A 15,698-nucleotide genomic window follows, 5' to 3' on the forward strand; every position below is an offset into this window, starting at 1 on the left:
CTAGAGCCTCTAAACATGACAAACGAACGCCCACCTGACATTTTTAATACACTCACACCATGAATTTAAAGTGAATACTGCACAAAGAATGAATGTCATCCGGAATTTATTTCTCGTCAAAAACTTATCATTATAAATTTCCTGTCACCGACTGATAGAACTCAATAGTTAATTAGTTAATTCAATACTCCGGCCCGAAGAGACTCTGAAAAAAATCACGTATTTAAATGTGACGAACATTCTCTTACGAGGATGGGAGGAAGACTAATTTATCGGAGTATTTTCTAAACGTTAGTTGACTAAAACAAGAAGAAACAAGAATACTTTTGCAGCTGTGCCCTCCGAATTTTCTTGGAATTGAAATTTCGCAGAAATAATCCAAGTAAATATCTCTCATACTTGAAGCATTAGTGTTTTGTGTGTTTTTGTTTTCCTTTCTATGTACCAATACATGAGTAGAGGTCGTTTTATCTGAGAAAAATGACGGATTGATGAGCATTCAGAGGACGTCGAGCGTCCCACCCATCTTCGCGCGTCGCGGATCCTCCTGCGCCCACCTGGTGGATCATATTTCAGCAACGGATTGATGGATTTTGATTTTAAAAAATGATAATTATTTATTCCACAAAAAGGAACAACTTTTGTCATGAACATTTTCTTCTATTTGCCAATGTTTCCCATAAAAAAAAANTTTTTTTTGGCTCAAATGAAAGAGCGGGTCGAGAAATGACGTCCTAGAGCGTCTAAACATGACAAATGTCACTAAAGATGCTATCTGTTTTCAATTGAAAAGCAGAGTTGTGACATCATTGTCTAGGAGGACAATGGGGTCTAGGAGTATGTATAGAACATTGGGGTCTAGGAGTCTCCCCTGGTTCAAAACCATCTTTAGAGGTCCTAGCACGCCATTTCTCGACCCGCTCTTTCGTTTGAGCCCAAAAAAACATTCATATCTTGTCTGACATCTTTGCTACAAACTCGGGTTTTCAACTCGGGTTTTCAATTGAAGGCCCGAGTTGTAGACCCGAGTTTGTAGCAGCGATGTCAGACAAGATATGAATGTTTTTTTGGGCTCAAATGAAAGAGTGGGTTGAGAAATGACGTGCTAGAGTCTCTAAACATGACAAATGTCTCTAAAGATGATGTCTGTTTTCAATTGAACAGCAGAGTTATGACATCATTGTCTAGGAGGGCAATGGGGTCCNACCCGAAAACATAAGAAAACACCTCAAAACCTTACCGCACTAGAAGTGCATACGGGAAGGGGGTATTGCGTGTGGACTATTGACCACTTCGCTAGTGAATTAAAAAAAAAATTTTTGAACATGAAATATCCAAAAAAACCAAACAACTCCTACTGGAGTATATTTCTAAGGATTCCCTCCCGTCAAATTGCATAATTTAAAAAAATGCCATCAGTGGATGTTCCAAAATTTTTCCCCGAGTACTCAAAAAATATTTAGCTTTTTCGAAAACAGTCTGTCTTTATATCGCTACACATGAGATACCCTTCGTCATGAATTATTCTACTATCTATAGCATTCAGAACACGCAAAGTATGTGGCGATCGCCGAGGCCTCCAGAATACAGAATACCCCATGATTCCAGCACCCACATTTTCGCGGTTTACCCCTCCCATATTTTCCGGACATGAAGAAGGGTTGATCCGCCACATCCCCAGTTCGAATAGCATCAGAGGGTCCTCGCGAACCGCCATGAATTATTCCAGGGCATTCCCACAGTAGAATGCGTGCTATAGAAATTCCATAGGCACTACAAATACGAAAAAAAATATGGATCAAATTCTATTGGATTTGCTATTGGTTTTTTCAATTCTATAGTTTATCTGCGTTATTTGATAGAACTAGAAAGGTTCAATGGTAAATATTCTATAGAATAAATCAATAGAATTCCATTTTTCTATACAATTTATTCCGTCGTGATATTTTCTCTAGAAAATTCTCGCCTGAATTTCTCCAAGTTTTTGTTTTCCTTGATTTTTTAATGAAAAGAAGAAAAAAATACAACAGAAAGAACTCAGAAAATTCCTAGGGGAAATGTCTCAATAGAAAAAAAAGTCTAGAAACATGAAATTCTAATTTTCATTCTATAAAATAATTCCTCAAAACAGTTCTCCAATAGAACCCCCCAAAACCTAACAGAATTTTTTATCGAATTCACCAGGTTTTTCCATAAAATTATTTCATACCTTCAGATGAATAACTGCAACTTCACGAAAAATATTATTCATGAAAAATCACTGAATCATTGGGAATAAATGAGTATGAAAATTCTAGACATTTATCTACGAACATTTATTTCACACTATTTTGTACAGACATGTTTATACTTCTTCCCCCTTCGTTCAAAGTTGAATATGAAGTCAATGTACAGAATGGAAAACACTGATTCTCTGCTTCTGTTTCACTCGTTTATCCAATCAAAATATCATAAGACGCTGTACATACACAAAAGTAAAACAAAGTAAACAATTTTCTATCTCCCGTGATATGTTGAAATTTCCATTGAATAAATAATAATAATAATAATAATAATGCGAAATTTTATAAATCGCAGAAATTTCACGTCTAAAATTCCGAATGATCAAAATTCGTAATTACTTAAAACAATGAAAATAACGTGAACGAATTCAAGAGTTTCCTAAATGTAACAGCAATAGTGATAATGCAACAATGTGTTTTTGAGCGTCCCATGATGACCCGTCACAAAAAAAAAATCATTTCTCTGGATGGGTTTCGAGTTCACAAGCCCCCATGGCCATGAAAATATCACTACCGAAACAAATTATCACGCTATTTAATAAATACGAATAGTAAATGCTTAAAGTGGCAGGACAATAATCATTGCACAGACTTTGGACGTATTAATTCCCTCTCATTCCAATACTTTAGCGTAATATCGTATCACGCATTGATCCGCGTGATTTGATCCTGTCAACTTATCGTCATTGAGCAAACTCCCTTGGTCAGAGTTATGGCACACCAATACGTATATTTTCTTCGAGATTTCTACCCTGTTAAATTCATCGAATCGAAACAAAATCAAAGAATGGTAATAGTTGAAATGAGTTTTAGTGTAAACACGTGTGGGGAAATTTAATCGAAAGCTCTAGCAATTTTACTAAAAATATTATACTGAATTTTTCATGATAATATTTGATGTAAAAAGGAAAATCGAATTTTATTTTTCTGTAGGATTTTTTAAAAATTTCATTTTTTAAAATTTTTTCAAAGATTTATTTAAAAAATCTATTGGAAAATCGAAGAGAGAACCTAATGGTTTGGAAAAATATTGCGCCGCGCAATCTGGATGAAATGAGGTCAAGCGCCATCTGTTGTGCCTGCTTCCCCCCTCCGACGCAAGGGGCGTCAAAGATGGCGGCGACTTCACTTCGGGTTTTTAAACATTTCTCAAAATTATTTGATCCTTTCAAATCACCCTCAGATCACTCCATTCGATTTCTACAAAATAAACCATTTTTTTAAGCGATCTTTCAGATTTTTCCGTCGCCTTTTGGCTGAGAATTCATGGCACAATTTTTCTTTTACCTCCGAGGCCTCATAATTTTCCCACACGTGTTGAACATTTGATTTTTAATCTGCTCCATAGGACATCTAATACTCCTCCCGTATTCCAAGCTACAAAGTTCAATATGAACTCGACCATCTCTCAATCCTACATATCTCACATTCATCGAAAGAAATGAGTTATATAAAAATTATTAATTATAGTAATCCCAATGTGTACATGAACGAATGCATTAGGTACAAGATTTAATATTTCTCCCCACGCAGTACTGAGTATACGCCTACACTAGAATGATTACATTTTAATATAATACTTGGTTTTTCGTACATTGTCATCCTCGTCTACTCGCGCAATCCTATTTTTTATGAAACCATCGTCTTCCTTGAAAATATGAAGTTTTCGTGTACTTGGCCTCTACGAATACTATTCATTACTCATTCATGTTTTTGGGCTTTTATATCATTTATAGTTGCAAGCATCCCCAAAGTCGTGATGAGTATTCAGCTCAGCACTGCATTTGTACAGATTCCGATACTGTGATATCGAGTATTTTCACAATCCCATATTTTCTCTCATGACTTAAATTATTTCTTTGGGTTTTTTGGTTCCCAGCCAAATTGACTGGAGCTACCGGCACGATCAAACGACAATTAATGAGTTGTAGATGTCATTAAGAGTTTTGTAATAATAATAAATGCAAAGTAGGGGACAGGACCCGGATACTTTAATCACGATTACTACACGATAATGAGACGTACGAATCATGGAAAATCCGAGGAGGCAATCGTGTGAGGAAATTCAGTAGGAAAACCTAGAGCTTTTCCTAGGAAATTTTGTCATTTTCTGTCCGCCAATTGAAGATGACGCAATTTTATTTGCATGTTCTGAAAAGAAAAGTTGAAAAAGAAATCTGAGACTTTTCCAAATCATTTGACAGTCTTCAAAACCCGAAATGGCCACCCCCTCGGGAGAAAAACATACAAGACTTAAAAAATATTTGGCGCCAGTTGCAATTTCCACAAGGACACAGGTCTCGCGAAAACCGTGACTTGTCCCTTTTCCCTGCCACCGATCAAGAAAACGTAGAGAGGAGCGGGTGTCAGAGGTGTCTGACTGGCAACAAGTTTAGCCTTTTGACGTTCAGCTCGTGAAGCACTGACAGCCCTCCTCGAAGGTGACGTTGACCCAAGAGGGAGACTCTTGGGTGGTGCTCTCGGTTGCTTCATCTCCTGAAGCTCAAGAAGTTCCGCGAACGTTTGAGACGCCGAACGCCCGGGCGCGTCCTCCAGAACACTGTCCGGCGGACTATTAAGAATCTTGGCGAATTTGGCATCTTCATTGGTCTCCAACCCGAGATAATTTGGATTGCAGAAGCCGAATTGACCCTCGCGTATCGTCGGCGCCCGATGTTTGCTCGACTTCTTCCTCGAGTCGTGTTTCTCCAGGCAAAAGTCATCCAGCGGATCACCGGGACTCCTCGCTTCTATGCTGGCATAATCCGATGTGGACTCCTCGCCCTCTTCGAGATCAGCGAAGCGAACTGACGCCGAAGTCGGAAGCCTTGTTGTCGGTGTCTTCGGGCTCTGAACAGCTTCGTACAGGTGGGAACTGTAGCTTTCGCCTCTGGTCGGCTGACAGGCTTGATGGAGCGTCTCAAAATCCCCCCGCTCCTCCTCAACATCGATGAGTCTTGTCGAGACATCGGGCTTTCGGGAGTCCTGTCGTCCCTCGCGCTCGTTATCACTGTCCTCATCGGGATCGACGAACACCAGTCTGGCAGCTTCCACCGGCGTCAACACCGGAGTTGGAAGGGTTAGGGCTCGGAAATTTGGCACGGATATTGGTTCCCTCGTCATCCTATTACTACTACGCAGTTGTGAGTCGTAAGAATCATTGTTGAACGAAGAACTTGGATTATTGGCGAAGTTTTTCTGTCGTCTTCTGGCCAACGCGTTGGCACTTCTCGATTTGACCATTCGACTGTTGAGGCTCGTTTCGGCCAGTTCAGCGTCTACTTGTTGGAACGGATAGTAGGAGTTAGCTTCTTGGGAATACTGATTGTGATTGTGCTCGTCCTCGTGGTCCTCCTGACCGCTCAGGACGGAGTAGCTGCATTTGTTGGGATGACTGAGTCGGGAGAGATTGATCTGCGAGAGTTTCGAGATTTCCCGGAGGAAGCTTGGCCTCGTGCTGTTGCCAGGCGTCTGGCACTCGTCGTTCGCGATTCCCGCGAGGGAAAATCGCGGCTTGCGGGGGCCCTTCGACCGCTGATTCTCCTGCACACCATTCCCACGGATGACTAGTTCTGACACTGCTAGGGCCACACTTTCGGCTCGCGGCTGGGGCTTCGGCCCCGGCACCAGGAGGCGCTCCCAGGCTTCTGTGCCGAAGTGGAAACGCCAGAGCTCGTTGGTCGCAAGCCCACCGCTCTCACCACCGAAAATGAGCATGCAACTTGGCAGTCGACAGGCTGCGTGCCCGTGGAGAGGACCAGGACCTGGTTTGCTCTTCAGCAAGTACCAGGAACTCGCGTTCACGTCCCATCTCCAGCAGTCGTTTCGCTCTTGGAGGTCTGTCATGCCGCCGTAGATGTACATTGCGTCACAGTGGAGGACTGCTGAGTGCTTGTGCCGGGGGGCTGGGCCGCTCTCGCCTGGTTGGCAGGCGGATGACGATGACAACAGATGCCAGGATTCTGTCTCGAAGTGGAAGGCCCAGAGCTCGGAGGAACTACCCCGGAGGTCCTGGTAGCCACCGTACACCAGCATTTGGCCACGGTGGACAAGCGCTGTGTGACCGCGCCGGCCACGGGGCACCGCACAGCCTCTTTGGGCGCGGATCTTCCGCCAGAAGTTCGTCTGTTGGCAGAAAAGGACGAGGGATTGGAGGGCTTGCTGATTATGAGTTGAGGGATTGCAACTTTTGAGTGGAAATTCATGATATTGAAAATTTGGAGTTGGATTTGGAGTGTTTTACAAGACAGATGATATTTTTTAAATTGAATGGGTGAAATTAAGCATTTAAGAGGTCCCAAAATTTGTTCTTTCTCTAGGAACTGAATGAACCGAGTTGAAGTTGATCTGAAAAAGATAAATAACTCTAAGAGATGTTCAAAAATATGAGGTGGTCGGCAGGTGCGAGCGGCGCCTCTGTCGCAAGGGGATTCCAAGATGACGAACGCTCCACCTGGTGTTTTTAAACATTTCTTAAAATTATTCAGCCTCTTTACATTGTCACTAACTTACTTCATCCGATTTCTGCAAAATGAATAAATTTTTTGAGCCATCTTTCAGGTTTTTTCTTCCCCTTTTGCCTGCTTTAGGGATAATTTAAATCCAGGATGGGTTACCTTGACTGAGTAGACCCACAACGGAGTTTCTGTTCCCGCTGAAAATCCCAGTTCCCCACCAAAAACATACAAGCAATCCTTGTACGAAACTGCGCTATGTTCCTGGAGGGCCGGAGGTCTCTCTCCGCTCGGATGCAATTCCTCCCATCGACTTTCGGCTGGGGGAACGAGAAAATAAATTAGAAACGACGGAGAGGTCGATTAATTTTTCAACGGTTTTTGTATTAAAAAACATCCGAAGCTGGGTAGTTTTCCCTCGATTTTTCTCAACGTATATGAACGCGCGAACGTGCTCCGAAGCAGCATTTTTTATCAGCATTGGCCTCCGCCTTGATGTACGTACTTGTTAAGAATGCATGCTAGAGCACTCTCACTCCGTTCTTTAGGTGCTGTAATTTTTTATTGCACGAAGTCATCAAGTTTTATTATCCCGATAAAATCGTTATTTTTTACTCGCGAGTGGAAGTCCTGTAATCGTTCTAATTTAGATGCAGATTTTTATTCATTATATCGACCTATTGTGATTCGATTTCATTTTCATTTCATTTCATGCAGGATTAAATTAAATACAATTAAAGTATAATAATGAAATTAATAAGATGAACAGTTCAATATAATATTCATAACGGAAAGCATTACTTATATTGCTTATATCCTAAAAATTACAAGATTACCTAATTTATCGAAATGACTTGATAATATACATAATAAAATTTTTTGCTTATATTTTTTTATATTAAAATTTATTATATTGGATTTTATTCAATAGTAAAAATTTTTATATTGGGTTTGACACTCGTGGGAAAAGTGTTCTTTGACCCTTTGACCCTCGGGAAGTGTTTCAAAAAACACATTTACGCACTCGTATCGAAATATAGTATTTTTGTTGGGGAATTCTCCGAGTAGTTCAGAGGTGTGATCGTGACGAATGCCCTCACATTGCGATTCAATTACCGAAAGAGGATTTCGTAGTAAAACAAACTCACCGAGGCTATATCTCCATAAATCTCTCAAGGGTAGGTTACCATTCCTCCCCCCGAGAAGGTAAACATGCCCTCCCAATAGCGTCGCACTGTGTTTACTTCGCGAAGGAGGTGCCGGGCCATTTTCCATACCGGCGGCTGTCACCGAACTCCACATGTTTTTTTATCCTCTTTGAATTCAACAGTTTATCAAAAATTCAATGATTCCTGTAAAATGAAGATGCGATAATTCACACGGGAAGTGCGATTTTATTTTTATTTTTAAGAGATCAAAAAATCGCAAATAGGCCCCACTTTCTCCTGATTATTAAGTCTCATTTTTTTTTTGTGAAAAGTGGATTTTTTGTTTGGGAAATGTAGACTAAATCCTTCTTGGAAAATTGTCGGCGCAAATTTCCGGTGGAAATTTCGATCAAATGATTGTTTCATTGAAATTTCAAGGAATTTCTGAATTGCAAATTTACGATTTGATGAAAAAATCAATGGAAAGCAATTGAAGTAAAGTCCATTCCATTCATTCTATTTTTGCAAATAATATTTTTATTCAGCCGTTTTCACAATAAAAATTCTAATTTTTAATTTTCGCATTTGTTAGAAAATCGCTTGTCCCATGATAACTAAAAAATTTTCACAATCGGACGGCTGTGCGACTGGGGTTTTACATGGTTTCCCGTGCAGTCCTAGCTCGAATGGGGCACAGCTAAGAGTAAGACGGCCATGATACCGCAGATAACAATGAGAGGAAAAGTAAAGGAGGGGAGGGCAGGCTAGAGCAGGGGTTTCAAATCGAGAACTACTTCGATAAAAACCAATGAAATAGAAAAAATAAAAAAAATAAAAACTGTACTATACGCAATACAAAAACAATTTCCCACTAGTTTTGCAATTCTATGAGGATATTGTCGCGAAGTCCACGTAATACTCTAGAAAGTCACGAGATCATTTTCTTTAATTCCACCTCAGCTATTTAATTGTGACAGTGAACGAACAGTTCTTTGTTTCCCCAGTGAAAATAGTCTCTTTCCCCACTTCCTATCATTCGTCACACTCTTCACTCGAGCTTTCAGCGCTCACGTAGGTAGATATAGCACGGCGAAGCATTCATTAATGCATGTCAAGGGATAGAGACACGAGGAAAAAAAAGAAGTACTGAGTGTAAAGCCCCGCTATATCCTATTAGCCCATGTAACTCATGACCCACATGTCTCAGGCGGCAATCATATGAGCTCAAGTAGCTCATTGATTGTTCCCGGCTACATTGTACACATAATCATCATTATCCAGCGCGAATAAACCCGCTTCATTAACTCTAATCACAAAAAAAAACGTTAATTAAAAAATTTTGTTTCGCTAAGTTTTCGGTTTTTCGTGAATATCTCGAAACCCGGGGGAAATACGAATATTTTCGTGAAAAGCTTTTTTATAGAGCGTAAAAAGAGCTACAAAAAAGGTCCCATTCGAAAATCCGGTATCTCCCTTCGTTCTTGAGATATTCAGCAAAAACGAAAGTGAGAATGGAATGCTGGTGGGAATGGATGAAATTCTCGTTTCATTGATTTATTTATTCAACGATTGTTTAAAGCGACGTGCCAAGCTATCATGTTTACGTCGTTAATTGATACAGCGAATAAACAATGGAAACGAGAAATTAGCGGGAGGACAATCCAGGAAACTCCCTGGAAAACATTGAATCTTTATTTCCGCGAGTTTTGAAACAACTTGCAAGTTTCGATGTGTCCCGTGCTAGCTATTGTCGGTTGAAACTAGATTGCCTGAATATTCAGTGATCCATAAATGAAATACACGAGACACGGGAAAATACCTACAGTAATTCAGGCCGAATAAAAAAATATTTTTAAAATGCACAGAGGAAGAAAATTCATGGAAAAGGATGCGGAATTCGATAGGAAATTCTGTTGGATTTCTACTACATTTTTGGTGAGAATTCGGTTAGTTATTGACGATTTTATTGAAGAATCCCGCAGCTTTACTGCGCGTTTTTTATGCGAACTGGACAATAGAAATTGTTTTATAGAAAAAATCGGAAATTTTGTTTTTCTGTAGAACTTTTTCTATTGAGATATTTTCTATAGAATTCCTTCGGCTCGTATTTTCCATGTTTTATTCATTCAATTTTTCTTTTCTTTTCACCAAGAAAATAAAAAAAACCTGAAAAATGTCGGCCCCAGAAATTCTATAGAAAATATCCTATAGAAAAAGTCAATAGGATTCGATTTTTCTATACAACTTATTGTATTGAGATATTTTCTATAGAATTTCGTCGGCTCAAATTTTCCTTATTTTTTTCATTTAATTTTTCTTTTCTTTTCATCGCGAACACCAAATAAAAAAACTCGGAAAATTCAAACCGAGGAAATTTTATAGAAAATATCTCAATAGAATAAGTTGTATAGAAAAATCGAATTTCATAGAATTTTTTTGAAATTCGATTTTTCTATAGAAAAATTTTTTTATTTAAAAAAAATTTTTTTTAATCGAATTTCAAAAAAATTTTATGAAGTTCGATTTTTCCATACAACTTATTGTATGGAGATATTTTCTATAGAATTTCGTCAGCTCAAATTTTCCTTATTTTTTTCATTTAATTTTTCTTTTCTTTTCATCGCGAACACCAAATAAAAAAACTCGGAAAATTCAAACCGAGGAAATTTTATAGAAAATATCTCAATAGAATAAGTTGTATAGAAAAATCGAATTTCATAGAATTTTTTTGAAATTCGATTTTTCTATAGAACTTATTCTATTGAGATATTTTCTATAAAATTTCCTCGGTTTGAATTTTCCACGTTTTTTTATTTGTTTTTCGCGAGGAAAATTAAATGAAAAAAACATGGAAAATTTGAGCCGACGAAATTCTATAGAAAATATCTCAATACAATAAGTTGTATGGAAAAATCGAACTTCATAAAAGTTGTTGAAATTCGATTTTTCTATAGAAATATTTTTTTATTTTTTTTTTATTTTTTTTTAATCGAATTTCAAAAAAATTCTATGAAGTTCGATTTTTCCATACAACTTATTGAATTGAGATATTTTCTATAGAATTTCGTCGGCTCAAATTTTCCATGTTTTTTTCATTTAATTTTCATCGCGAAAATCAAACAAAAAAACTTGGAAAATTCAAACCGAGGAAATTTTATAGAAAATATCTCAATAGAATAAGTTGTATGGAAAAATCGAATAGACACCATCGGGTAGAAATATTTTTTACTAAACATTCCAATAAAATCGGTCAAGAACTCCTAGAAAGTCCACCAGAAAACCAGCACAATTTCCTCGCGAAAGCTCTAAATTTGTCTATAAAAATTTTTCCTCCGAGAACCACTAGACATTTACTCATTATTCTCTCTTCTAAACTTCCGTCAATTCGCATTGCAAAAACCCTTCTCAAAAAACCCCCGAATGCCGTGAATGCACCCCGATCATCACAATATTGACACATTAACTCGAGCACCATCGGACATTAGTCTCTCGGCACTCACGTTTCTCAGCAAATCCCCCGTTCACGCGATTCCCCGCATAACAGTGTGTCCATTCCACCGATTCGCAACAACCATAATCACACCGGTGTTTCTCCTCCACTCGATAAACCCCGAATTATCGTATCACAAGAGACAACGGTAGTGTGCATTCTTTTTATCATCACCAGATTGATTGCTCCCTAGTACTGCGCCCGGGTCGCGTAACCGGAGGCCCGATGTGGCGTGTCATCGTGGGAATCAACGCACGCGCAAACACCCCCGCAATATCTTCTTTCGAATAAAATAATATTCCACGAATGCTACGAGTGATATCCAGCATTTCGGGGGATTACCGCGTCCCTCTGTCATCAATGTAACCGATTTTATTCATGAGAATGGGCAAATCCTCGTGATAGTCGTGATAAAGTCGTCGCATTATTCACGATCTATTGTGCATTCGGGGGATGGAGTCGCGGAATTTATGAAATAGGTCGTCAGAAATTTTCTTTGCCCATTTTTTTTTTCCGCAATGGGAGGCTTCCGAGGGAGAGACGTACGAAATAGCGCAGATCTTCTTTCTTAGTTGGAATGAGTAATTGAGGAGATTGCGGGGATGCGAAACTGAATTTGAAGGGCTAACGAAAAATCAGGGGATAATTGCAATTGTCAACAGACGCATGCGTCCCGCGTCGGTTGCCATGGCTGCAGGATGCGAGAGGCAGCCTCATGTGGTTGCGTATTGATTATCTGGGTATCTCCGGTCTGTCGGCATTCGACAATATCCGTCTTTATCATTTTTGTATCGTCGGAGTTTTTGCAGGTTGATGGCTGTCAATTTTTCGAGGGTGAGGGTGACTGGGGCGAGGGTTTTAATTAGGTTTTTTGTTGTTTCTGATGGGCTTCTTAGGCTTGAGAAGCAGCAGCTCTTCATTTATGCCTCTGGCCCAGTTAGGGGAGTTGTTTGGGTCGAGGGAGAGGAGAACAAAAAATTTTTATGGTTTTTTAAAATTTAAATATCCATTTATTTCAATTTTCTGCAATTTTTATTTTTATTTTCATGATTTTATTTTTTATTACTGTTATTTTCTCCTTATTTTCAATTGAAAAATGGAAATAATTCATTTCACTTTCATTTTTATCTTTATTCAGTTTTTTTTACATTTTTATATCGATTTTTTGGCAGATCCCATTCGAATTTTTTCACTGCGTTGGAATCTGATGATTTAATTAATTTATTTGTTGTCTGTCTTTATCATTGTTGTTTCGTCGTAGTTTTTGCACGTTGATGGCTGTCAATTTTTCGAGGGCGAGGGGGCGAGGGATTCAATTAGGTTTTTTGTTGTTTCTGATGGGCTTCTTAGGCTTGAGAAGCAGCAGCTCTTCATTTATGCCTCTGGCCCAGTTAGGGGAGTTGTTTGGGTCGAGGGAGAGGAGAACAAAAAATTTTTATGTTTTTTTAATTTTAAATATTCATTTATTTCAATTTTCTTCAATCTTTATTTTTATTTTCTTGATTTTATTTTTTATTCATTTTTTTTACATTTTTATATTGATTTTTTGACTGATTCCATTCGAATTTTTTCACTGCGTTGGAATCTGATGTTTTAATTCATTTATTTGTTGTCTGTCTTTATCATTGTTGTTTCGTCGTAGTTTTTGCAGGTTGATGGCTGTCAATTTTTCGAGGGCGAGGGCGACTGCGGCGATGGGTTTAATTAGGGTTTTTGTTGAGAAGCAGCAGCTCTTCATTTATGCATCTGGCTCAGTTAGGGGGTTGTTTGGGGCGAGAGAGAGGAGAATAAAAAGTTTCTACATTTTTTATTTTATCATTTAAATATCCATTTATTTCAATTTTGTTCATTTTTTATTTTTATTTTTTCCATTTTTTTTATTGTTGATTTAATTATTGTTATTGTTATTTACTCATCGATTGAATTGTTTTGTTTTAGTTTTTTTATTGAAAAATCGAAAATATCTGATGACTTTTAAAAATCGTCTATTTGAATTTCATTTTTATTGTTATTTTGTTAATATTTTCATGCTTATTTTTTGTCTGATTCCATTCGAATTGTTTCACTGCATTGAAATTTGATGATTTGTTATCTCTTTTCATCATTTGTGTATCATCAGGGTTTTTACAAATTAATGGGCGTCAATTTAATTAGATTTTTTCTTATTTTTGATGGGTTTCTTAGGTTTTGTTGACGTATTTGGTTTACGAATGAAGCAGCAGCTCTTCATTTATGCATCTGGCCCAGTTAGGGGGTTGTTTGAGTCGAGGGAGAGGAGAACGAGAAATTTCGGCGGTTTTTTCATTTAGATATTAATTTATTTCAATTTTCTTAATTTTCAATTTTTATTTTCATCATTTTATTTTTATTGTTGTTATTTCCTCATTGTTTGCGATTGAAAAATGGAAAATATCTGATGATTTTTAAGAATTATTCATTTGGATCTATTCATTTTTCGTCTGACTCCATTCGAATTTTTTCACTGTGTTGAAATCTGATAATTTAATTCATTAATTTGTTTATCCATCACATCATTTTTTGAGACATTTGATTAACTTTATCAATTGGTTTTCATTTTATTTCTCTAATTTCGTGAGAATTATCCAAATGCGTTAAAATCTTATCCTTTAAAATTCACTGCCTCATTCGTTGAAATTTATTTCTTCATTCATTTCATATCATTTTCTTTTTGTCAATGAAGTAACACCAAGTGACGATATTCACCTCCCCCATCACAGCGGAACTAATGACAAATAATTTCGTAAACTGGAGTATCTGCGGAAGTTGATAATTAATTTTCGTTTCGCGTTGTGACAGTGTATCGAGGACAAGGACATGGAGATACAGAGGGAGAGGATTTTTGGTGCTCGCGTATGGCGATTCTCTTCGCGGGAAATTCTTTCCGCAGAGGGAAATTAAACAGGGAAAATTGTAACTGTAATTGGACGTGATTTTTGTACATGAAAGACGAGGATGATTGTGATAGAAGGGCTTAATGGCCGGTGCTCGAGCTGCCGACCGCGGATCGTATGTTGTAGTTTGTGGGAGAGTATATAATTGTAATGAGCATGACGAGCCAAAAGTGACACTCTCGTTTTCACTCGAAGTCTCCCTGTCACACTCGGTGAATCCGCAATTTTCTTTTTTTTTCTTCGCTTGGATGTTTGGATTGTACTTTCCATACACTTATGTATTTTATTTTATTTTATATTATTTTATTTTATTTCATTCATTTCATTCAATTTTATAATTTCATAAACGTCTAAATTTTTCTTTATAATAGAATTCTCGAATCAATTCTAATTTCATAAAGAAGCTTAAAAATGAATTTTATCATTATTAATCTTGAAATTTCACTGGAAATGTAATGAAATTCCAAGTTTTAAGCAACAGAAAGACTTAAATTTCTTAATTTATTGAAATTTTCACCTGAAAAATCATAATGGGTTCTAAATTACGCAGTATTTTCCATTAATTGAGAATTGAGGAATATATTTACCTGAATTTTCTTGATTTTTATCAATTTTTCTGCCATATTATTTTATTTTATTTTATAGAATTCTAGAATCAATTTTAATTTCACAAAGACGTTTAACAATGAATTTCATTATTAAACTTGAAATTTCACTGGAAATTTAATGAAATTCAAAGTTTTAAGCAACAGAAAAACTAAAATTTCTGAACTTATTGAAATTTTCACTCGAAAAATCAGTAATGGGTTATAAATTACGCTGTATTTTCCATTAATTGAAAATTCAGGAATAGATTTACCTGAATTTTCTTGATTTTTATCAATTTTCTGGCAATGATTTAACTGAAATTTCCCTTTCCCCTTTTCATTTTCTCATTAAACTTTCAATATTCAACGATGAAATTCCTTGAAATTTCAGTGGAACTATCACTGGATGAAAATATCCAGCGGACAGGAAAATATGGACTCCCAGAGTCAATTTAAACTCCGCGAAATGTTTAACAATAAATTGTATCATTATTAAACTTGAAATTTCACTGAAAATCCAGTGAAATTCAAAGGTTTAAGCAATAGAAAGACTACACTTTCTCGACTTACTCGAATTTTCACTTGAAAAATAAGTAATCGGTAGTAAATTACGCAGAATGTAATTAATTTGTAATTAATTCCCATCGAATCCTCTCATTCTTCACTATTTCGTCAAATCCAAATAGTAACGCTGACAAAACCGAAATGAAAGTCGGGCAACCCCGAAGGGCGAATCCGCTAGGCCCCCGTCAGCTCACTAATGAGCGTCCACTCCCCGTATAAATACTGAAACCGGAGAAATTGGAGAGCCACACGTTACTCTCG

General features: G+C 37.4%; 1 protein-coding gene across 1 annotated transcript; it reads right to left on the bottom strand.

The window, feature by feature from the left end:
* Positions 1 to 3,199: 3,199 nt before the first annotated feature.
* LOC107044752 (tip elongation aberrant protein 1) lies at positions 3,200 to 11,555 on the bottom strand. The gene is made up of 4 exons (XM_015266776.1): positions 11,385 to 11,555; positions 7,885 to 8,088; positions 6,899 to 7,056; positions 3,200 to 6,407 (listed from the first exon to the last, which is right to left on the bottom strand). The coding sequence occupies exons 2-4, from the start codon at positions 8,036 to 8,038 to the stop codon at positions 4,536 to 4,538; spliced, it is 2,184 nt and encodes a 727-aa protein (XP_015122262.1). The 5' UTR covers positions 8,039 to 8,088; positions 11,385 to 11,555; the 3' UTR covers positions 3,200 to 4,535.
* Between the last annotated feature and the right edge of the window lie 4,143 nt (positions 11,556 to 15,698).

This window comes from Diachasma alloeum, unplaced genomic scaffold (assembly GCF_001412515.2).
Source record: "Diachasma alloeum isolate Michigan unplaced genomic scaffold, Dall2.0 Dall_scaffold_00180, whole genome shotgun sequence".
Taxonomy (NCBI): domain Eukaryota; kingdom Metazoa; phylum Arthropoda; class Insecta; order Hymenoptera; family Braconidae; genus Diachasma; species Diachasma alloeum.